The sequence below is a fragment of the Amphibalanus amphitrite genome, unplaced genomic scaffold (assembly GCF_019059575.1).
Source record: "Amphibalanus amphitrite isolate SeventyFive unplaced genomic scaffold, NRLGWU_Aamphi_draft 000456F_arrow, whole genome shotgun sequence".
Classification (NCBI taxonomy): Eukaryota; Metazoa; Arthropoda; class Thecostraca; order Balanomorpha; family Balanidae; genus Amphibalanus; species Amphibalanus amphitrite.
The window spans coordinates 450,962-475,982 of NW_024881950.1; the positions used below are offsets into that span (position 1 = coordinate 450,962).

Sequence of the window (25,021 nt, forward strand, 5' to 3'; positions counted from 1 at the left end):
GCTACATTTGTAGAAGATGAGGATTAGGCACGACTATAGACACTGCTAGGGTGTCGCTATACAGGTGCCTTCTCCAATGTTTTTATGCCCGCACTAGAGGATAAAGACCGCACTGGAGGTCTTTATGATGATTCGGTATTCCAGTCACGGATGTGTGTCATCGCGGCGCTTTTCTCGTTTGTATTTTTTTCGGTGGTGGTGTCGCATTTTTACCTTTGGCACGTCTCCGGTTAGGTAGCTGGGTAGAATTCCACTATTCGCGTGCTGAACGATGAATGAAAGGAAATAGTGAGGAAATAAGGCGCGAAACTTTCACGAGCTACGAATCACGCTATATGAATGATAAAGTGGGAAAATCGCTGGATGGACGTTGATCGACATCGCGCGGTCAAATGCAATATTCAAGTGTAATATTGGACAGTGGATATCGATCAAAAGAGATTGGTGTGCCACTGTGTGCCTTATTTGAAAAGTTATGCCTACCTGCTCATTACGAAATAAGCCAATTACGAATATGTCGCTAAATATATCTTCTAAAAATTATGAATAAAGCTAACTGATTCGTTATAACCGTTGTGTGACTTAGTACCGACAGCCAAATAGTGCTGACTGAAGTTGATTATCAAATTGTTATTGAAATACAGTCCAGCTGTATGCATCTTAACCCGCGCCCCGCTGGGGGGGGGGGTGTTTGAACACCCCCCTTGTGGTTTTTCACGAATATCTCAAAAACGGCGGCGCGTTTTTAGTACACCTTATCATACATCAATTCTACACATGTTGTGAAAATTTCAGACCAAGGTCATTCAAGGTCAGGTCACTAGGTCACTTGAAGTGACCTCACCTCATAAAAAAAGTTTCAATGTCTGTCATAGCTGGCCGAGTGACCGATCGCTTTGAAACTTTCAGAGATTTCTAAGAGCAATAGCATGTACAAAATGTATATCTCAGAATTTTGATATCGATGACCTAAGGTCAGGTCAATTTTGCGACCTCCCCATTATAAGTCAATGGGAGAAAATTGAAACGCGTCTTTTTTGGACGAAAGACATTATAAACACTCCCAAACACCGAATTACAGGTGGTTTAGACACACTGAACATGAAAATGGTGTCCGTAACCCTTGTTTGTGCCCTGAGGTCATCTTAGGTCACGAATGGTATCTAACAGATTTTCGCAAATAACTTTTGATAGAGGCATGCTAGAGCGATGAAAACGCCTTATATGTGTTCAGATCGACGATACGGATCGACTGATATGCAACATGACCCTTTCCGGTCAGGTCATGACCTTGACCTGAGGTCAAATTTTCAAGTTGACCTTTCAAGGTCAAGTTATAGTTCATTCGATGCGTCTTGACGAGAGGAACACGATGCCGGTGAAAGTAAGCTCGTACAAGTCTTGGGTCAAAAGTTATTGCAGAAAAACTGTTTCCAAAAAATCAGCTATTTTTGCAGTTTTTGCCCCCTGCAGGCAAAACCGTTGACGTTAGGTCTAATCTGAGAGGATTACACAGAAATGGCGCTAATAGGGCTATCGAATGCACTTTTCCGCGGCGCTGTAGCTCTATTGGTTCCCGAGTTATGCGTTGGCTTCTTGGAAATTTTCGACATTCGACCTGGAAGTCGGCGAAATTTTGCCTTCAATGACCTCTGGTGACCTCACCTTTGACCTGACCAAAAAATTGACCAAAGTAATTTCGTCATTATTTTTGACGCTCTTTCGAACGCCGCCTTCCGCGTATCGCTACGTGGCCCAGGAGCCGAGTTAAAAGGGGGGGGGGGGTGTTCAAACACACCCCCCCCGCAGGGCGTGGAAATCCAGGACCCCCAGCCGGGCGCGGGTTAATTCAAAATCTGCTACTGGCATTAACCCTATTCCTGGCGGGCTCCGCCGGGACAAGAAACTGGCGGGGGGGGCCGATTCGGCCCCCCCCCCTGAGATCTCGAGAACGAAGCAAGATAGCGACAAGCGGTAAACGGCATCGGATACGCACGGCCAAGATCTACAATTTTTACTAAGGTCATTTTCAGGTCAGGTCAAAGATGACGTCACAGGGGTCGAAAAAGTCAAAATGGCGGCGCTAGATATGGAGAGAGTTTTTCTCGAATAACTTTCGAATTAGTCAAGATAGGAACAAACTAAGGGCATCATCGTGATCCTCTCGTCAATCCGCATCGAATGATATATATGTTGACCTCGAAAGGTCAAGGTCAAAGGTTGACCTCAGGTCACGTGACCTCGAGGTCATCATGTATATCATTCGATGCGTCTTGACGAGCTGAACACAATGAGACCATCCACGCGTCTGTATCTTGTTCCTGTACGGAGTTATTGGCCAAAAACCTTTGGTGACCTTTGATGACGTCACATGACCTCACAGCTGCCCAACAGCAAAACAGACCTCAAGGTAGTGAAGGTTGATCGTATATGAAGTCATGTATGGTATATGGGGCCATTCCGACCCGTTTTAGTGGTAAAAACAGGGAGTTGATTTTTCCCCCATTGACTTATAATGGGGAGGTCGCGAAATTGACCTGACCTTAGGTCACCGATATCAAAATTCCGAGATATACAAATTGCACATACTGGTACCCTAACTAAACCCTGAAGAGAAGAAATTGATCGGTCAAAAACTCTAGCTCTGGCGTGATTGCAAACTTTTCTGAGGTAGGGTCACCAAACCGCCTCTGGTGACCTGACCTGAGGTCAGATCAACTCAAAATTTTCAGACATGTTGCGTAGAAGCCTTTTAGGAAAGTCAGAAAATTTGAGCTTCCTAGCTCAACGCGTTTGGGAGAAATAACCAAAAAACCTCAGGGGGGGGGCTCCTGAGGCCCCCCCCCCCCGCCAGGAATAGGGTTAATGACTAAAGATTTTTCAATGACATATTCTGCCCTGCACATCACTAGGCTACATGCTCTGGCTACGTCACACCGTTCATTTCGAAGAATCGTGGCCGAAGACGCCCCCAGCTACCGTCTCTCCTCAGCCGCAGGGAACGAGAGAGTTGACCTTTGTGACTTGAGCGCAGCTTCCGTTTAACGAGAGTCCAGCGCAGCCGAGCTGGACGGCGCGGGTGACCGCGGGCCGGTTCACGATCGGTAAAGAGAGATAGACGACTGCCGGGGATATAGATAGCCCAAACGACCCTCAGACCGACCAGTGAGGACGCATGGCTAGAATCACAAGGTGGCAACGACGGGGAGCCGTCAGAGGGCAACGAGAGCGCTTAGATTTTACACGAGAGAGAGAGAGAGAGAGAGAGAGAGAGAGAGAGAGAGAGAGAGAGAGAGAGAGAGAGAGAGAGAGAGAGAGAGAAAGAGAGAGAAAGAGAGAGAGAGAGAAAGAGAGAGAAAGAGAAAGAGAGAGAGAGAGAGAGAGAGAGAGAGAGAGAGAGAGAGAGAGAGAGAGAGAGAGAGAGAGACAGAGAGAGAGAGAGGCAGGCAGCAGGCCGCAGGTAGCCTTTGCATTCCATAAAAAAGAGCAAGCCGTGGAATAATTTCAACTCTCGTCCGTACCGGCCTTTTTACAGCGTCTACCGTAGGGATAGGGATGCTTGTTGGACAATGGACATCGTCCCCCGCCCAGCCGTTCGGCCTATAGTGGTGTCAATCGGATACCGACTTTTTGGTATACCGATACAAACCGATACCAACCTGGTATTTGGTATTTCAAGCCTTATGCATTTGGTATTCTGCTGGTATTGGGAAGCATCCTTATGCATAAGATGCTCCGAATTTGATAAAAAGTTGGTGTTTATATCAGTTTTACAATTAGTTTGGTTTTCGATATTTTTAGTTGGTATTTGGGTATCAGAATAATCTTACGGATGAAACTCACGTTTAATCTGATTTATCAAAAACGGTTGAACTGAAGAGCAGCAAGGATAATTGGGTTTAATGCATTTGCGTTTCGTTTCTACAGCATTTAACTGACCTGAGAAGAGTCACAATTCGGCCCCTATACCTACTGATTGAAAAAATGGCACCTAACAGGTATGTAATATATTGCGTCCCGTTACTATGTTGAGCGTCAACATGGCCCTTCTATGACTGAGATCTCATGTTAACTTGATTTGCCGAATCGTTAATCCAGGAGATACGCAGCCCCTAAAAACTGATCTAATTTGGTTTGATGTATTCGACGTCGAAAAAAGAGAAAAGAATAACGCTACCTGACATCAAAGGTGGCCGCGTTATCGCTGGCGGCGATCCAATAACTAGATAATATGGGAGCTGTGAGCCGACCTATGGGAGTACGCAGTATTTGGTGGGCACTGGCACGTAGCTAGAGACTCCCATCGATGGTAATAAACCGTCAGAACAAAAAGCGGCTCTTAGAAAAGCGAGCATCAAAACTATAATAGCGCACCTTCAGGCTGGGCTAACGGGTTATCGAGCTGGATCGGCCCTGGTGCAGTGTAATAACCGGCGTGATTGACAGCCTCGGAAACACGCATGGGCGCGCCGCCCTAAATGACGTCAGAAGGGGTACTGGACGGCCTGTGACGTAGGCAGGCGCACCTGGCAGCCATGGACAATGGACACTCAGAGTCTAGTGATAGGAAGTTCTTACGAGTGATCCTTGCCACCTTTGACGACCAGAGAGACTAACTACATCATGACTTCGTTGACGACTGGCGCAGACGATTTCCGGGGGATGACAATGCTCAGAATTACACTCGGCTCGTAATAAACATCACTCATTCCCTGTCAACACTTCATGTAAGACTAGCTGCACGTATATCTATAAATAGCTTCACAGTTTAGGCTAACAGAGAATTTCTTCATTCATGGGTAACCCTTAAAGTATTTCAAATTAATTCGGTTACAGTTATTATGATAAATGCAGCTCGCCCAGTTAATTAACATCCGTGACAAATGAAGCGGTTTGGTATGATTAGAGTATCAAATGTTTATGTGGACTCACTGCTCAGGTCACAGCGCTGAGAGGCTACATTACGAGAAGGATTGACCAGTACCAAAAATAGTATAGATACCTATGAAAGTACTCATGAAATGCTCGCAATCGCTTTTAATTACGCGTTCGTTTCTGTCTCTTAGTTTTCGACATGACCGGATGTGGTCATTTACGCCCTTCCACCCCCCCCCCCCTAGCACAGTGGGGAAGCTGGTTGAGATTCGCAGCCCGGCATGGGCCAAGAAAAATGAGAAAAGCCTTTGCTTTCTATTAATCAAAATTGCATAGTTTTTTTATTCGATCGTTGCCTCTCAGTAATGAAGACAGTTGCATTGTTTCCCTATATTTAGTTGTTCATGCAGATCTTGATCTCGGACAAACGTGGTATAGCAAGATTTCGTCATGAATCTCCAACATCTGATAGAATAATAATTCCCGGACTTGTTCAGGAACTCTTACGAAATTAGACATGATATTCCAATATACCACCACTTTTCTCTACTGGTTGAGCCATCAGCCAGATCTTCCGACAGCAGAAGTTTCATATGGCATTAGGCTCAGCTCGGAAAATAATCAAGAAATGAAACAAAGGTCATCTGACTGACATAATGTAAATTACACGGCATGCTGCGACGAGGCAGAATGGTCATTCTGGTGATAAAGAGCTATTCTGATGGCGCCCAACTTGAGAGTCTTGCTTTTAAGCTCTTAGTTTGGGTAAAATGGCACATTTAGAACAAAGCAGGTGCTTATGATATGCGCATAGGCTGGTTAGAGAGGCTATTTCTGTTGTCTGATGGCGCTCTTAGTACATCGTTATCGCGATCTTGGCACTACTATTTCACCGAACATGGTGTGGTGACAATAATGAGGCGTCATCCACTCACTCAACCCGACCCATGCCACTCTAATGACAGCACTGACGAGACATAGGTAACGAGTATTGTTTGCTCATATATGCAAGACATTTACCTTGTAGAGTACCAAATATCTAGCTACATTTGTGTACCACGTTTTCAGCTACCGCTCGCAACAAATAGCTAACATAGTTATGCAACAACGCGGCTTGTTTGAATCGCACGTATTGACAGCTTTCCGATCGAGAGACTATTCTTGAGAGACTTTTCTGACTTTTCAGATCCCGTTGCCTAAATTGGAATAGCTTTAAAAATCCAATAAACAAGTTTACAAAAAGGACAAGAAACCAAAGGGAACGCATTGATATGAGCAGAAGAGCAACACGGCGAAAAACGAAAAGGCAAGGGAGGGTAAGAATGAGAGAAACAAAGACCTAGAGAAGGCAGCAAGCATGCTTCTGCTCCGTTTTCAAATTTCAGTGTATGTACATAGACAAGATAGGCTACACTGTTAAAAAAGATTAGCAGTTTAGTGCTAAATCGTGCGCTATTCATTTGCTAATCAGGTTGTATTTTGCACCTTCATACTTTTTACGAACTTTTTCCTAGTTTTCTATGGCATTCCTTTCATTTTAGCAGGCTCAATTGGTAGCTTCCTACTTGTTCTGCTGGACCTGCTATTTAAGCTGCTAAAAGACATGTTTTACAAAGGCGTTAAATCATTGGCGGGAAAGGTTAGCATCATAGGACTGCTACCAAACGGCGAGTACATAAAAGTCTGCTAAACGACTGCTAACTTTTTGTGTTTGTAAATTTGTAGCAGTTTTAGCCTGCTAGACCGATTGCGCACTTCCGCGCGGCGGCGCCATTTTATTATTGAAGTGTTGGACGGTGCTGCAGTGCATCCAGGTGCGTCGCGACATTCCAACCGGACTGTGCAGTGCATGTGTGTCGAGTGGACGTGGTGTGGGATCATCGTGAGGTGAATGTGTTCCTTATGTTGAAATTTGTTAGTGTCGTCTGAAGAAATTGAATAACATTTTCCTGGGCTGGCGTGTGGTTACCGAGTATGGGTAACGGCCGGCGTGGCCGCGTGTGCTCGCTGGTGAGAATGCGTCATGCCTTCGGGCTGTGCAGTGTGCAGTGGGCACGGCAGCTGCCGACCGGCGCGGGTACGTTTATGCGTGTTGACTGTTGCTGCTCTGGTCTTGCGCGCGATTATCGAGTGTGCAGCCAGCGTGTGCTCGCTGGTTGGGACTGCCGCCATACTCTGCACGGCAGCCGTCCGACCGGCACCGATTTTCTGTGGTTTGTGGCACACCGCTGCTATGTTACGCCCATGGGGTGTGGTTTTGAAGTCCTTATTAAATAAAAGGTGTTAATAAAAGTGCGTGCTTTGAGTTGCGTGCGTTAATAAAGTTACGTGCGTGCCTAATAGGGGTAGGTATGCAGGCGTTCGGCATTGTCAGCGGCCATTTATTTCGCATTGCGTTAACCCGCGCCCTGGTGTGGGTCTGAGCCACCTTCGCCCTGGTGGGGGGGGGCCAAAATGACCCCCCCCGTCTAACTCGAAAACGAAGAGGGCTAGGAAGACGCGGAAAAAAGCAAACGAAAGCCCATAACAAGTACGTTCGAAAGTATTTCGGTCATTTTTTCGCTAAGGTCAATATTGAGGTCGCTAGAGGTCATCATAGGTCAAATTTCAGTGTTTTCGGTGTTGCCGGACATATTCCGCTGTAGCTCGGAAACTAGAAGAGCTAGAGAGCCGCGGAAAAAAGCAATCGATAGCTCTTTTCAAGCTCTTTCGCCAAAGTTCGTCAGATTTGACCTCAGCTCAACGGTTTGGCCTACAGAGGTCATGCAAGGTCAACTTGGCAAATTTCGTTGAAAATGTTTTTAACTATAGCATGCATTCACGAGAAAATAGAGAAACGATTCATGCACCATCGTGCTTGGCTCGTCGAGACGCGTCGAATGATATATAGTTTGACCTCGAAAGGTCATTTTCAAAATTTGACCTCAGGTCAAGGTCATGACCTTACCGAAATAGGTCATGCTGCATATCATTCGATCCGCATTGACGAGACAAACACGATAAACGTCGAACGGAGTCTCTATCTCTATTCAATAACAAGTAAGTGCAGAAAAACCGCTGGTGACCTCTGGTGACCAGGGAGATGACCTAGCGTGACCTCAGCGAGGTCACAAGCAAATGGTTTCACATGGGCTGTGATTTGCTGACCCAAGACACTTCAATAACGAAATATAGGAACAATCACGCCCGATTTAGCTGAAAAACAACTACTTTTCGATTCTCCCATTGACTTATAATGGGGAGCAGCGATGACCTGACCTGACCTTAGGTCACATTTATAAAAAATCCGAGATAGCCATTTTGTAGAGCTGGGTGACATCTTCAAGTACTGTAAATTTTACATCAATCGGATAAAAGCTGTGCCTTTGAGAGAGCTTTGAACTTTTTTAGAGGTGGTGTCAGTTTTGGTGACCTTGTGACCTGACCTGACCTGACCCGAACCCCCCAAAAAAGGACATGATGTAAAAATGTTGAATAAACAGCTATACAAAGTTTCAGGGCGCTAACTCAAGTGGTTTCTGAGTTATCGCTGAAAAACCACAGGGGGGGGGGCCAAAATGGCCCCCCCCACCAGGGCGAAGGTTAATTTTACGTATGGATATAACTTGTAATTGAGTTTATGAGGTGCAAAATTTAGCAGTTTAAAATTGTTAATATGGTGCTAAGTGGTGACTTCTTTCGTTTTTAGCAGTCATTTAGCACAAAATAACGAACTTAAAACGGCTGAAATTTGGCGCCGAGGGTAGGGTTAGTAAATGCAACACGTTAATTAGCACCACGAATAGCAGGTAATTTAGCAGCTCAAGGCTACTAAAATTTTAGCAGGAACCGATTAACAGGGCTGATAGCGGCCGAAAATAGCAGTTATAAAGTGCTGAAATTTGGCGCGAGAATAGCAGGTGAAACTGCTAACCTTTTTTTTACAGTGTAGTCATCAATAATCGAATACCAAACTGTAGCCGTCGCTGTTGCATTGGGACCAGCCTCTGCGCTGCTGAGCCCCAGGCTGGGCAAGATCTCAGAAGAGCCGGCTATGCTGGCAGACAGATTCCGTCAGCATTCTGTTATTGGCGAGCTGAGAGTGATCCCATAGAGCTGAAGGCATACTACAGAACGCACGATGAGAAGGAAAATGGAATAGAGATATGGAGAAAGAAAGAGTGAGAGAGAGAGAGAGAGAGAGAGAGAGAGAGAGAGAGAGAGAGAGAGAGAGAGAGAGAGAGAGAGAGAGAGAGAGAGGAGGGAGGGAGGGATAGCTTTGAGATGGACAGCTTGAGAATTAAAAAAAAATTTGAGGGAAAAAGATACTGATAGAAAAGTGAGTGTGGGGGGGGGGGGAGCGAGAGAGGGGCACTGGCTGCCTGTAGATGATTGACGTGAGTGATCAGCGTGTGCACTGTGCGTGCATGCTGTACCGACATGTCACGGCGAGAGGATGATGTATTGACACCGACACGATCACACGATGACACGCGAGGGGTCGTGTGTCTCGGTTCCACCAGACGACGTAAAACCGCAGATATGTATCTATATTTTTGGGGCATCGCTGGATCCTCAATGCACTACCGATATATTTACATATATAAAAATCAAAATGTCTGTACGTATGTATGTATGTATGTAACGCGTCAGTCACGCTTGGCGGGCTATTGCTCCGGGACGGTGCGGGCTACGGGGGTGAAATTTTGAACGTAAGTCGGACGCGTGCATCTGTTTGTCGTATTAAATTTTGGTGGGGGTGCGCTCGCCGGTTTGCACGTGGCGGGCGCATCTTTGCCGCATTTTGGGCCGCAGCCGGCTTCGAGCAGAGAGCACGCGCCGTAGGCTCAGTTTCTTCGCTTGCCAAACTGAGCGAAATAAGAGCCGGAAGGTCACTGACCTTTGGCAATGAATACCGGACCAGGGCACCTACGTCGAGGAGGAGACGCCAAATTTATTCTGGCAATAACTCGGCCGCTACTGGGCCGATTTTAATGAAAATTGATTTATTACGCTACGCGTAATGCTGGACACCTAGTCTACATATATAAAAATCAAAATGTCTGTACGTATGTAACGCGTCCGTCACGCTTGGCGGGCTATTGCTCCGGAACGGTGCGGGCTACGGGGTTGAAATTTTGGACTTAAGTCGGACGCGTGCATCTGTTTGTCGTATTAAATTTTGGTGGGGGTGCGCTCGGCGGTTTGCACGTGGCGGGCGCATCTTTGCGGGATTTTGGGCCGCGGCCGGCGCCGAGCAGAGAGCACGCGCCGTAGGCTCAGTTTCTTCGCTTGCCAAACTGAGCGAAATCAGAGCCGGCAGGTCACTGACCTTTGCCAATGAATACCGGAACAGGGCACCGCCGGCCAGGAGGAGACGCCAAATTTATTCTGGCAATAACTCGGCCGCTACTGGGCCGATTTTAATGAAAATTGATTTATTACGCTGCGCGTAATGCTGTCCCTCTAGTTTACTTATATAAAAATCAAAACGTCCGTATGTATGTATGTAACGCGTCAGTCACGCTTGGTGGGCTATTGCTGTGGAACTGTGCGAGCTACGGGGGTGAAATTTTCGACGCAAGTCGGACGCGTGCATCTGTTTGTCGTATCAACTTTTCGAGGGGGTGCGTGCAGCAGTGTGCACGTGGCGGGCGCATCTTTGCGGGATTTTGGGCCGCGGCCGGCGCCGAGCAGACGGCACGCGCCCTAGGCTCAGTTTCTTCGCTTGCTAAACTGAGCGAAATCAGAGCCGGAAGGTCACTGACCTTTGGCAATGAATACCGGAACAGAGCACCGCCGGCCAAGAGGAGACGCCAAATTTATTCTGGCCATAACTCGGCCGCTACTGGGCCGATTTTGATGAAAATTGATTTATTACGCTGCGCGTAATGCTGTCCCTCTAGTTACATATATAAAAATCAAAACGTCTGTACGTATGTATGTATGTATGTAACGCGTCAGTCACGCTTGGCGGGCTATTGCTGTGGAACTGTGCGAGCTACGGGGGTGAAATTTTCGACGCAAGTCGGACGCGTGCATCTGTTTGTCGTATTAAATTTTGGTGGGGGTGCGCTCGCCGGTTTGCACGTGGCGGGCGCATCTTTGCAGCATTTTGGGCCGCGGCCGGTTTCGAGCAGACGGCACGCGCCGTAGGCTCAGATTGTTCGCTGCGAAAACTGAGCAAAATCAGAGCCGGAAGGTCACTGACCTTTGGCAATGAATACCGGAACAGGGCACCGCCGGCCAAGAGGAGACGCCAAATTTATTCTGGCCATAACTCGGCCGCTACTGGGTCGATTTTAATGAAAATTGATTTATTACGCTGCGCGTAATGCTGTCCTTCTAGTTACATATATAAAAATCAAAACGTCTGTACGTATGTATGTATGTATGTATGTATGTATGTATGTATGTATGTAACGCGTCAGTCACGCTTGGCGGGCTATTGCTCCGGAACGGTGCGGGCTACGGGGGTGAAATTTTGGACTTAAGTCGGACGCTTGCATCTGTTTGTCGTATTAAATTTTGGTGGGGGTGCGCTCGCCGGTTTGCACGTGGCGGGCGCATCTTTGCAGCATTTCGGGCCGCGGCCGCGCCGATCAGAGAGCACGTGCCGTAGGCTCAGTTTCTTCGCTTTCAAAACTGAGGGAAATCAGAGCCGGAAGGTCACTGACCTTTGGCAATGAATACCGGAACAGAGCACCGCCGGTCAAGAGGAGACGCAACATTTATTCTGGCCATAACTCGGCCGCTACTGGGCCGATTTTAATGAAAATTGATTTATTACGCTGCGCGTAATGCTGTCCCTCTAGTTTACATATATAAAAATCAGAATGTCCGTATGTATGTATGTATGTATGTATGTATGTATGTATGTATGTATGTGACGCGTCAGTCACGCTTGGCGGGCTATTGCTGTGGAACGGTGTGAGCTGCGGGGGTGAAATTTTCGACGTAAGTCGGACGCGTGCATCTGTTTGTTGTATTAAATTTTGGAGGGGGTGCGTGCAGCGGTGTGAACGTGGCGGGCGCATCTTTGCAGCATTTTGGGCCGCGGCCGGCGCCGAGCAGACGGCACGCGCCTCAGGCTCAGTTTCTTCGCTTGCAAAATTGGGTGAAATCAGAGCCGGCAGGTCACTGACCTTTGGCAATGAATACCGGAACAGAGCACCGCCGGCCAAGAGGAGACGCAACATTTATTCTGGCAATAACTCGGCCGCTTCTGGGCCGATTTTAATGAAAATTGATTTATTACGCTGCGCGTAATGCTGTCCCTCTTTACGCTGCGCGTAATGCTGTCCCTCTAGTTTACATATATAAAAATCAAAATGTCCGTATGTGACGCGTCAGTCACGCTTGGCGAGCTATTGCTCCGGAACGGTGCGGGCTACGGGGGTGAAATTTTGGGCGCAAGTCGGACGCGTGCATCTGTTTGTCGTATTAAATTTTGGTGGGGGTGCGCTCGCCGGTTTGCACGTGGCGGGCGCATCTTTGCGGGATTTTGGCCGCGGCCGGCGCCGATCAGAGAGCACGCGCATTAGGCTCAGTTTCTTCGCTTGCCAAACTGAGCGAAATCAGAGCCGGCAGGTCACTGACCTTTGGCAATGAATACCGGAACAGAGCACCGCCGGCCAGGAGGAGACGCCAAATTTATTCTGGCAATAACTCGTCCGCTACTGGGCCGATTTTAATGAAAATTGATTTATTACGCTGCGCGTAATGCTGTCCCTCTAGTTTAATATAAAAAACGTTTGTAGACAGAAATGATTGCCACCATAACGGTTGAAAATGTGCTTTATTGGATGCGATGAAGTGGTGATATTTTAAAATCTTGAAATAGCTTATTAAGAGTGATAGCCTCTATCGTTTTCAGACGATCGTAATCAAGAAAATGTCGCAGTCCGGCCCATTTATATCAATTCAGCCAACTCGATCATGACAAGATAATTGCCTTTTCATCTAGAGCCAGTCGATTGGATGGTGTGGTATCGGACTGTCAGTTATCGCAATCAACACTATGAGTCCGATCAATTCTGATAGCAGATAGCCAAGGATTTGGTCTTATCTGACCGTAGATCGGTCGGTCATCGCCTCTCTCCACGGCCCACTGAAGCGTGTGATGATCAAAGTCGTTTTCGCTCTAGTTTTCATCCCAGGTCACAAGGACAGGCTCATTACTCACACATGTCACCGACAGCGGCATATTTGTAGCGCATCAGGGAGCGCTCAGTTCGGTTGCTATGACGGAGTGCCGAGCTGATTGATGAATTTGAAACAGCTGACCAGATGTGATGTCCAGCTAAAACGGTCCTGGAACCTGGTGCCAGCCAGAAGTGGCACCCATGGACACGTGGTCGGAAAATAAGATACACTTTCTGAATTCGAAGCATTTCTGCAGAATCACTCAGTCACTGTAGTTTCGAAGAGTGCCAATAAATATTAAATGACCAAAGACTTCCTCGTATATGACGACAAAACATCTCCGATCTCATGCACAAGCGTGTTTCGCATTTCAATGTATCTCGCTGCTCGTGCCATTCTCAAGGACTCTCTTTTACAGCCTCACAAAGACCTGCTCTGAGCCCACCACATATAATCCAATTCACCCAGCATCCACCACCTAACCAGAAGTCAGTGCAATCCTTTTAAATTCCACGGCAGAGCTCGCTGACCCACTCGCCGTATCGCGGCACCTGTGGCGCTCTGCTGCAAAGCCGCCGCGGCAGCCAGTGCGCCACCAAATGTCACACACGAGCCGGCTTTGTCACCGGCACGGCAGGAGGTCAGCTCGATAAGCAGATTCCAGGGTTAGACTGGACTGAGGGAAGGGGTGGGCTGCGGTGCATAGCCTAGCTCACCACCATATTGGATGCTGTGCACATAAACTCAGACCCAAAGACTCTCACAAACTCTTAACCCGCGCCCCGTTGGGCTCTGCCGAGCAACGCGCCCGGTTGGGGGGGGGGGCCATTTTGGCCCCCCCTAAGATCTCGAGAACCACGCAACATAGCGACAAGCGGTAAACGGCGTTGGATAGCCCCAACGGGGAACTACCTTGTGACCCAATTTTATTGACCTAGGTCAAACCGATGACGTCACAGGTCAGGTCAAAGGTCCAATTTTCACCGTTTACAGGCATTTCAACAAATGCGTTGTAAAATCGAGTAAAATGCATTTCATTGAAAATCATCGATGGGGAAATGTTCTTCAAACACATATTTTGCTATTTGAGGTCACTGATACCAGGTCAGGTCACAGAGGTCAGGTCACGGGGGGGTCACAATATGAAAGTGTCGTGTGATACATGTTTTATGGTCCATTTTACATGACAAATGCGATTATGTGGGTCAGGCAGCCTTTGGGGCCAGCTTAGGTCACGTTTTGGTCAAGGTCAGGTCAAGGTCAGGTCAAGGTCAGGTCAAATTAGGTCAAATTTCAAAGTTAATATTTTTGCATAAAATGGGTATCGAATCGATGCAGCTCGTCACGGGGAGTTCAATGGTGGTCTTTGTTTTGCCGTACGTGGTCTAGAATCGCTAAAAATTGAGTTCAAAAATTTGACGTCATCATTTTTGAACAGTTTTTTCGCTATAACTTGGCCAAAAAACGAGATATCGATCTGAAATTTGGTATGTATATAGAAGAGTGCTTGGACTATCACATATATTCCGGTTTTTTCGAAATTCGGAAAATTTTTGGATTTTTTTTAGTTTTTCTAAAAAAATCAATTTTTTGAATTTTTTTTGGTCAAAAACCAAAAATTTTGAAAATCCGAGATAGCAGTTTTGTAGCGCCGCGTTTTGTCTACTAGACCATATAAAGAACTTTGAAATTGCTTGATAACTGTAGATTTGGTGAGCGTTTCAAGATTGCATGTTTTTTGCTCATTTTTGCTCGAACATGACCTCAGTTTGACCTCAATAACTCCTGACCTAAGGTGACCTAAGACTCGAAATTTGGTGTGAAGGTGTCAAATTGATGCCCGGGAAGGTACTGAAAATTTGGCGGCGCTGCGCGCCGCCGTTTTCTTGCTATTCAGGAAAAACCACAGGGGGGGCCAAAATGGCCCCCCCCCCCAACGGGGCGAGGGTTAAACCTTTCCCGCCTCTCTCCTTCTCTCCTTCTCTCCCAATTCCTTTCTTTCTCTCCATTTTCTTCATCTATCCATCCCTCTCTCCATTTCCCTCTTGCTCTTCCTCTCTCTCTCTCTCTCTCTCTCTCTCTCTCTCTCTCTCTCTCTCTCTCTCTCTCTCTCTCTCTCTCTCTCTCTCTCTCTTCTCTCTCCCTGTCTGAAACCGTAATGTTAACTTTCCGGGGAAGAAGAAAAAACAATGGTGATAAGTGACGATAATATATTGTTATCCATTCCCTATGTCTGGGTTATTGAAAATAGACGACAAAATGAAAACATATCGTGCCGTCGTCAAAAACTTTTTGGATGACAGAGTAAACAACGGGGGTGAAAGATTATAAAACATTTTGTGTTTCGTTCACCAAGGATATTAACCCGGCAGTTGCTGGGGTATTTCGCCACCCACCGTTTGCTGGGGGGGGGGGGCGTTAAACGCCCCCAGCCGATAACTCGAGAACCAATAGGCGCAGCGAAACGCACGAGGCGGCACACGAAAGAGCACGACGAGACGCTTCAGATGAGTACTTAAAAGTTGAATTTTGAGGTCACAGGTCGGGTCAAGGTCAGGTCAAACACCTGAAATCGGGCGTTCAGTAGCATGGACTTCAGGACTTCGCAATGGGCGCCTCTCGTCATAAACTCTGTCAAAACGGTGCACAATCCATCATATAAGGCTCACAAGAGTGTCAGCTCCATGTAGGGGTCAGTCAAGCATAGGTCAGGGTCAAGGTCAGGTCAACCGGGTAGGCACATATCCCCGAAAATCAAAACTGATATTCGCAGCCTGTGACACATGTTTTATGGGTAATTTGGAGCGTAGAACACGATGGTGACATTATTTTTCTCATATGTGTACGAGTTTGGCTCAAAAAGTTCAATTTAAGAAATTCATGTATCATGGTCGTGAAGTAGTCACGAGAAATTGCCAAGATTCAGTTCAAGATTTTGGAAAATACGGAACAATAATCAATAATCGAAGATAGCCATTAGATTGCTCATGGTATTGGCAGTCTAATGGCGTTTACGGCATGTCTGTATATCTATTCTGTGATTTTATATGATTTTTTGAACATATGCCGTTTTTGGTCGGAAACTCAGAAATCATGACGTCACTAAAACCTCGATATCTCAAAAATTTTCGGACCGATTTTTTTGAAACTTTGTCACAAAAAACTTCAATCAATTCCCTACAGGTACCCAAAATTTAGCGCGCCTGCGGCGCGCCGTTTTTATGCTATGACCCGGCGAAAAAAGTGGGGGCCTTTAACGCCCCCCCCCTCCAGCAACTCGCGGGTTAAACATTTATTTAGCAAATCGGGATTTTTATCTGTGCAGTGTTTCTTAGCGATCAATGCAATAACTAGCCTAGGTTCCAAAGCCCCAACAGGGCGTAGAAATCCAAGAGCCCCAGCGGGGCGCGGGTTAATACGAGCAAGATTTTATATATTGAATAGACTTTCGCATGCGATTTCTGGACAGCGAGAAAGTCTGTTTCAGACATAACAAGAGACTGTCATTGGTGAGAACTGAGAACTCATACGGCATTGTCAAAAAGAGGGAAAACAATATTTTCATTGTTGTCAGGCCTCATTGTAACTAAAACTGGGCACATGAGCACCTGCAGTCAAAGACAAAGACAAAGGCATCATTTTTACGAGCAATGAATAGAAAGTAAAAAAGTTAAGCGAAAAAATGAAAAAGTTGATGAGAGTTCCAAATTCGAGATTCTTTGTGACAATTCTCAAATGCATGGTTTCTTCTTTTGTTGCAGTTGAGTTAAAGCTGCAACAGCTGCAGCCTGCATGCAAATATGGATATAATTAAATTAGACAAAATGTTAAGCAGACTGCCCATCTCAGGAGCATTGCTAATGGCGTTTCAATATACTTTGCTACTTCAAAACCTATGGCTACCGTGCAAACCTGTCTATTCGCAAAAAAAAATCAGACTCAGCCTGTTTCTGGATAAGTTGGACTAAGCTGATTTTCTTTTTGATGAATCAGGGTTGTATGTAAAAGTTCAAACGAGTAGCTTATTGAAAAATTGGCGCATCGTCGTTTTCTTTTATCATTTATGATCAGGAGAAACTGTGTAAATAATAAAAAAGTAAATACTGATCCCTTGGCTTCAGTCATGAAAATGATTTTCCACGGAGAATGAAACAAAGTTAGCAGCTATACAATTACAACTATCTTTATCCATTAAAGCTATCACCCAAATGAAAAGCCAGTAGTCACTATTCTTATCTCGTATAGCTCATCCGATATATAAAGCCCTTGCAATTAGAAAATGCGTATGGAAAGACTGAGAGGCATGAGTGCATGACAATTTTTTATTTCCATTGAAGGATATTGGCAATGAATTCCTGGTAGGTACAGCGTGACAGGTAGGTACACATACCACTTAGTAAAAACGGGCTTGTTGTCTTGTATTCTCGTGGAAAATGAAGCTTAACAATTTTTATCTGGGCTATTTGTGAATGTTTTGAATGAACAGAAAGTGCAGATGCACGGAAAACAAGCCCGTATCAAATCCCGGGAATCACCAGATTGTTACAGTGTTTGCTTGTGGAAGAGTGGCACGTTATAAAGTACATTTATCACATTATACACTTAAACAACGGAAAACGCTATCTTTTCGTGATCGCCACACCGCTAGCAAGTAGTTAATGATAAAACTAAGCACTTATAGAATATTGAGCACATAATTTTATGCCATGATTTTATAAGTGTGCCAAGCAAGACACACTCAGTGCTGTAGGATTTGATGCTGCAAGATTTTATGTCATCATTTTAGATGCTGCATATATTTTATAGTTGCAGTTGTAAAGCCAGTGCCTGGCACTCACCAATGTAGATCAAGAACCTAAAATTGTCTGATTTTGTGGTATATGTTGCTGATTCTAGCTGATGCTCTGATTCAAAGTGAATAAGGGCCGTAATGCATGCACCGGTAACATTCGATTGAGCACTTTGTCGTGTTTTGGCAAAAGGCGTTGTTTTCTCTCTGGGCTGCCGTTAAGTGGTTTTCCACTAAGTGCACGCTAAAGCAGGCTTCCCAAATGCTACGTTTGCAGAATGCAGGACGGTTGAAAAGCGTCCCAACAAACCATTTGATTCAAGCTGAGAACCAAGCAGGCGATTCTTTTTTGCGCCATATGACAAAACGGTGTACTTTTGGGAATAATGCGAACCGAATCGTTCTCGATCATATGCGTCGCATTACATTGGAAAAGAAGAAGAAGAAAATGGTACCACACGTAAAGCAAACTAAGCGCAGCTCTGGACATTTTCACAAAAGAAACAAAGCTAGAGGTGCCTCAATGAAAATAAATTACGTATTCTGAAAAATGTTTTGTCTGGATCGCTGGCACCTGTCCCTTATTAATAGCCTGTCGTGTAGAGTTTGGCATCTAAATGGCCTGCCAGTGTGGAATTCTCTCAGACCGACTGTTGGCCGATCTGCCCACACCTCTCACCTCCCTTTATTTCCACTGCACCCTATTATCCGCAGACATGTGCTGTGTTTGCAGTGGCGTCCGTAACGTCCTCAAATAGCGGCGGCCAGGAATACTTGTGAACCGTTCGGCAGCGTTATAGGTCAGTAATAAGTACCCGAGGACAAAGGTTTGCGCTCACTAGTGCAATGTTTAAGCCGACAGAAGAACAGGTCAGACAGACGCTCGCTCGCCAACTGCTCAATTAACTTGGTCTCTCAGATTTTGACAAAGGAGCAGCCTGATATGCAACCGGACATGTGATAGAACATAAATCAATAAAAAGAGCCGGCTGGATAAGGCAACCTCTCAAAACTCAAAGGATGTTTAGGAAAAGAAGGCTACACACAAGCCAGCAGGACAAAACAAAGGAGACGTCGGTGTTCACTCTGTCTATGATTCTTTCCGGGCGGAGCAGTGGATTGCAGCGGTACAACTGTCAGGTCGCGGCGGGACGGGTAGGCACGTGCCATTAGAAGGATTTCACACTGAGTGTTTCAGCTGGACTCCGTCTGTGACAGGTGCCGCAGAGCAAACATCACGCTACGACGGAAACACTGATGCATGTACATACATGCATGCACATGTGTACATGCATGATGTATGTTCTTAACACCGTGCTGCCAACCGCGCACTGAAGTCATAAATGCTGCCACTGGTGCTGCTATCATGACATGCATAATTCATGATGAATCAATGCCACGCATTACTTACACCGAGCGCCTGTACATATTTGTGTACAGTCGCCACCGAGCTAAGATCCCAGCTGTTTGCCTGTTTTCCCAACCGGCCACACGGACCCGGCATCCTGCTCATCCCGGCCAAACCTGTACTTCCCCGACTTCAATTAGATCCACCGCCATCCCAGGGCCCAATAATCGGCTCTGAACTTCCACGTAACCAGCCTATCCTCGGAGCGCCAACAGCCGCGCCGGTCCTGTCGAAAGCCAACTACCCATTGATAGATGTATGTTTTTGCGCTGGGATTGAGATGAAGCGGTGGGTATGGGATCACGGGGGTGACTGTTCGTCTGATCGGCCTGACCCGATCACCCACAGACCACTACCGCGGGTGCCGCCAGTGCTCCGATAACCGAGGTCGAGACACTCGAGCACGGACGCTCATCAGGAACGACTGAAAAGCCAGACGCCCCGCAGTCAAATTGGTTGAGATTCATCAAAATCATTCTGCTTTTTCCTGCTTGCTTTGCCGAGGGAGAACACATAAAGTAGGTTATAACATATTTATGAGCCACTTAGTCGAAGTAGTTTATCGACTCACAGCGTTATGCTCCCAATATATGCGAACCTTACACGGAGTGGTTCGGGGAATATCTCGAACCTCCGCGCGCAAACAGAGGCAGATCATTAGCGAGCGTCACCGGCAAACAGAGGCGAACACATTCGATTTCGCGACAAACTGGGCGCACTGTATACAACCCCGGCGGCGTGATTTGGCCATCAGCTGTATAGCGCAGTGGCGCCATTGTGCGTTCCCATTCAGACTGCCGACATGTTATAATGTGGGAAGGTGGGAAATAATGAACATCTGGATGATGAATGACTAATGAGGGAATAGAGCAGAAGCGCACGCACAGTGAAAGGATGATCTATCGGCCTATGTCACGCTTCTCAGAGTAGAGGCGGTGATATAATTACATATAAAGTAATTCAGTCTGATTGGTGTTGCATTACATTGATATAATGTTGTACATCGCTGAACAGCTCCTAGCTAAGTAGAAATCCACGATTGGATTGCCACGAATAGAACTCGTTATGGGATTCTCCTTTTTTCGTCTCATTTGAGTGAATATGATCCATTTATTTACTTTGTGGCGTTGCTGATGCTTTGCATAGATCATGCGCACTCGTTCTCGCTAAAGTTTACGACTTTGCTCATGTGCTCATGCATATTTGTTTTTAAACATTTTAATGTTTTAAGTCATTATTCAGGCTGAATGATATTTTGATATAATATTTCGCTGGTTCATGCAAAGTTCTCGCTAAACGGTGCCCAATGATGCACTCAAGACGATTTTCAGGGTAAGAACAAAGGCCAAGGCTCAAGGAAGCTGTAAAGACAACGTGTCATGGGCAATCGGGTATATGCTCATTCGTGAGCTCTCTGCAATACAACCAGCTGATCGTAATAAACTCCGAGCTCATATAACATTTGTTACCACTAAGGAAGATAGATACTAATTGATTGGATAATGAATTCACCCAAGCGTGCATAAAAAATAAAATCATTTGCTATTTCATTCGCATTCCTGGTCAAATTTCCAATGAAAATAGAGCAGAGTTAGGTAGCTATATAAAATATTAGACGAGACGGGTAAAATATTACTTACTTGTGCGAGGAGACGTCGGCCGTATTCGGCGTAGGCACGGTGTCCTCTGGCGAGCATCACACGCCTACTGTCCACCGTTCTCCTCAGCGTCCGGCGGACTACATAGTCCACTGAGTCTGTCCACCGGGCTCCACAGAGTCCACAGCGGTCCACAAACCCCCGGAGTGTCAGCCGAGGGGCGACACCCCAGTCCTCACAGCTCCGTGTGTACACCGACCCTACTCGGGCCGGCGGCTGAGTGGCCGCCCCGCCGCCGGCGGCCAGTGGTCCCTCTCCCGCGGTGCGACTCACCCTACAGGATGTGCATGCTCTCCTTGTTACCGTTGACCAGCGTGGACCGCGTGGTCTTGGTCTCGTTGAGAGGACGCATCTCGCTGGCACGCTGCGGGCGACCAACAACGGCCGCAGGCTGGCGGGGCGCACAGTAGATCACCTTGAAGAACGCCTTGCGGAAGTTCTCCGACAGGAAGGCGTACAGGATCGGGTTGATACAAGAGTTCGTGTAGGCCTGCACCTGGGCCACGATCTGAATGAGCACGCTGGCGTCTGTGATGGGGTACTTGTTGAGTGACCGCACCACCAGGATGATCTGGATCGGGCACCAGCAGACGGCGAAGATGACCACGACGACGACCACCATGCGCGTGACGCGCCTCTTGCCGCGGAGACTCTCGGCCGACATGTTACCGCCGGGCACCACACCCAGCCAGAGTCGCTTCAGGAGCAGCAGGTACATGGCGATGATGACCAGCAGTGGCAGCACGTAGCTGGTAGCGAAGAAGGTCAGCTGGAACGCCGGATAGTTGTAACCCTGGCCCTCCGGCACCTGGGACAGCTGCGAGTCCAGGAACATACAGGACACCGCTGTCGAGTTGTCGTAGTGTTGTACCTCGCCGTGGCTCAGCATGATGGGCACGCACGCTACCAGGATCACGGACCAGGTGCAGAGGATGGCCAGACCGGCGTTACGCTCCGTGCGAATCCCCATCGAGGCGATCGGTAGGACAACGGCCAGGAACCGGTCCATCGACATTAGAACCAGGGTGAAAACGCTGGCGTACGCTGTGACGAAGACGACGTACTGGACGATTTTGCACCAGGCGTCGCCAAACACCCAGATCTTCATCGCGTAATCGGTGGCGGTGAACGGGACGCAGAAGATGATGAAGAGTAGATCTGCCACGGCCAGGTTGATGATGAGGAGGTTGGTGGTGGAGCGCATCTGCAGGTTGCAGGAAACGACCAGCACCACCAGGCCGTTGCCGAAGAGCCCAACGGTGACAATGATGCCGAAGATGATGGGGACGACGACGGGCACCACCTCGCGTAGCACCCAGGTCTCCGTCTCACCTTCGGTGTCGTTCATGATGCCGTTGACGGTGGCGGTGACGACAGAGCAAATCCCCGAGGGCGCAGAGACAGCGGCGGTGACGAGGGATGACGAGAGAGCTCGCCAAGCTTTGGTGGTCTGAACAGACTGCGAAGTCGGCGACAGCTCGGCTCGAACGGAGCGACGTCCGACTGACGGCAGGAAAAGCGGTCCTGACAGGTCAGACGGTTCCTCCTCCCAGGTAGCGGCGCTGCTGGCTCGGTCGCCGACGGACGACCAACTGGCGGCGGATGTCGGTCCGTCGACTGGCGCCGCGTCGACGTGCGTCTGCGCCCGCCGACCGCACCGGCGTCAGCACCGACACTGCCGCCAAACGACGGAGTTCCGCCGGGCGACGGGCGGCTGCGCGCGGCGGGCCACCGTCCGCGCCGTCCGCGCCCCTACCCCACGGTGGCGGCATCTCTCTAACAGGTGAGGACAGCCCATAGAGTGGTAGCCAATAATGGGCTCTTTTGGACTGTTGGTTCTAGTTTGTGGCAGTTAAAAAAAAATCCGGGAAATAAAATACATTACTGCACCTTCAGGGAAGAATGTAGTTATTGCTCACGTTCTGATTTCTTTTCTGTTTTCTTTCATAGCTCAACATAGCATTCAACATAGTTTTATGTTGGTATGTTGTGTTCTGGTTTGATACTGATAAGTATTTGTTTTATGGAAACGTCATTGAAAGGACAAAGGCCCTTGTGCTGCCCAACCGCTGGGTGAAGCCATCAGACCCACACGGCGCCGGAGCAGCTGTAGTTGTCGCGACACAGGATAGCCACCCCGCCAAAGCCAGAGCCGCCAGGCCGGTCCGCGCGGTGGAGCGTGAACCCAGGGAAGGTCACGAGCCGTGTCGGGGTGGAGCGCTTCAGCCACGTTTCGGTAATGACGAGGAAGTCGTAGTCCAATCGGCGGAGTTCATCGTGTTGCAGTGACACCACCTTCGGAAGCAGCGACTGGATGTTTATCAGTCCGACGAGAACATCCCGCCGACCGCCGGACCGCCACGACCTGCCGCCCCTGCAGCCCCGGCGCCGAGCGCAAGGGCCCCGCCTACCCCGGCGCCGACAGCGGCCAGCCGCTGGTCGACCGCGTGCGGGGTCATGACCAGGGTCAAGGTCACGACAATCGTCAAGCCACGCAGAGGCAGGTGAGCACAGCGGCCGGCCAGCACATCGTCGGCATCGGCGAGAGGGCGCGGAGCAGACGTCGTAAGCCGTCGACAGCAGTGAGCGGCCAGTCGGTGGCGGCAATGATGCAGGTCTTGCAGCCGAAACCAAAAGGTGAGTGAGCACCAGGAACACCAGAGCTCGCGCTAGCTCGCGAAGCATAGTCACTGGTAGCTTTTAACGCACTCAATCACGCTCGAAGCAGCAACGGTGTAAACCACACAATTCTCACAATCCTCCAACCACACACGGCGGTGGACAAAGGTCGGGACGCGGGGCAAACGGGAGGGGAGCGGAGCTCCCGGCGCCGCAGCCGAACGCGGGCGCGGCGCGCAGAGAGCTCCGTTGTCGCCCAGCCGGAGCCGGAGTGTGCCGCCTGTCAGCTGGAGAGCCTCTGGCTTCGGGTGAGGCCGCCTGTCGGTCCACCGTTTACCCTGGCCGCCGTGTACCGGCCTCCACGCCGGACCGCGGCGGCACTCAGCGCGGACATTGGTGCACTTGAAACTCAGTACCAACGTGTTTTATTGCAATACGAGGGACCTGTTTTTATCATGGGTGACCTCAATTGCAATATGCTTGACTCTATGACTAACGCCGGCCGAGCTCGCCTGGCTGACATGCTTGAAGCTTTTCATCTGTTTCAATTCGTCTCACAACCCACATTCTCATCAGGTTCTTTGCTCGACGTTGTGATTTCCAATGCGGGCGACGGTGTTAAGAAAATAGGAGTTTTTAGATGCGCTTTTAGTCCTCATTGTTTTGTCCGATCACTTTTAAAGTTTACGAGATGTCGTCCAAAGCCCTGTCGTGTCCCCACTCGCAAATTGAAGGATGTCGACCGTACGCGTTTGTTGCATGACTTGAACTTCGCTGACTGGTCTAGGGTTTTTAATTCCGTTCCCGTGTGTGATAAGTGGTCTCATTTTCTTTCCGTTTTAGTTCCGATCATTGACAAGCATGCTCCAATCAAATGTATTACTATCAGGAACCCGAACGCGCCACCTGTGACCCGTGCCACCCTCGACCTGATGGCACAGCGGCGGGGATTGTTGCGTCGCGAGGGCAAATCGCCGGCCTTCCGCGATCTGGATAGGCAGGTCAGGTCAGCCATCCGTCGTGACTGCTGTGCGGGTATCGAGGAGAGTCTGCGTACTCGAGGGAGCGGCTCCCTGTACCGCAGTATCCGACCCATTCTGACAGGGAAGAGGGACGGCGCGCGCAACCTCCCCGCCGCTACACCGGACGAGATGAACGAGCATTTTGTGAGTGTGGGACCACGTGTAGCCGCTAGCCTGGCTGGCCTCGGTCCGCCGCCTGATGTCCCGTGCCGTCTGCCCCGCGTGGGTGCGTGTGGGTTTCGGGTGGCGGGCACGACCCTTGCCGGCTTGCGGGAGGTTATGTTCTCCATGAGGCGCTCCGGTGCGTGTGGGTCTGATGGCATCTGCATCCGCATCCTACTCCTCTGTTTTGACGCCATAAGTCCCATCCTTCTCCACATTATCAACACATGCCTTACCTCCTGTGACTTCCCCCAAACCTGGAAACACTCCCTGGTGTTCCCTATTTTCAAATCCGGTGATCCTGCCATGACCTCCAATTACCGTCCTATTTCCATTGTACCTGTCATGGCCAAGATTGTTGAGC

At 48.4% G+C, this 25,021-nt stretch overlaps 1 protein-coding gene across 1 annotated transcript in view; it reads right to left on the reverse strand.

Annotated features, from left to right (window-relative positions):
• The window catches only part of LOC122391826 (allatostatin-A receptor-like), a 46,232-nt gene extending 23,698 nt beyond the window's left edge, over positions 1-22,534 (reverse strand). The window contains exon 1 of the mRNA XM_043386125.1: positions 20,837-22,534. Coding sequence (XP_043242060.1) covers positions 21,129-22,202 — 1,074 coding nt within the window. The 5' untranslated portion in view covers positions 22,203-22,534 and the 3' untranslated portion in view covers positions 20,837-21,128. The remainder of the gene's footprint in view (positions 1-20,836) is intronic.
• Between the last annotated feature and the right edge of the window lie 2,487 nt (positions 22,535-25,021).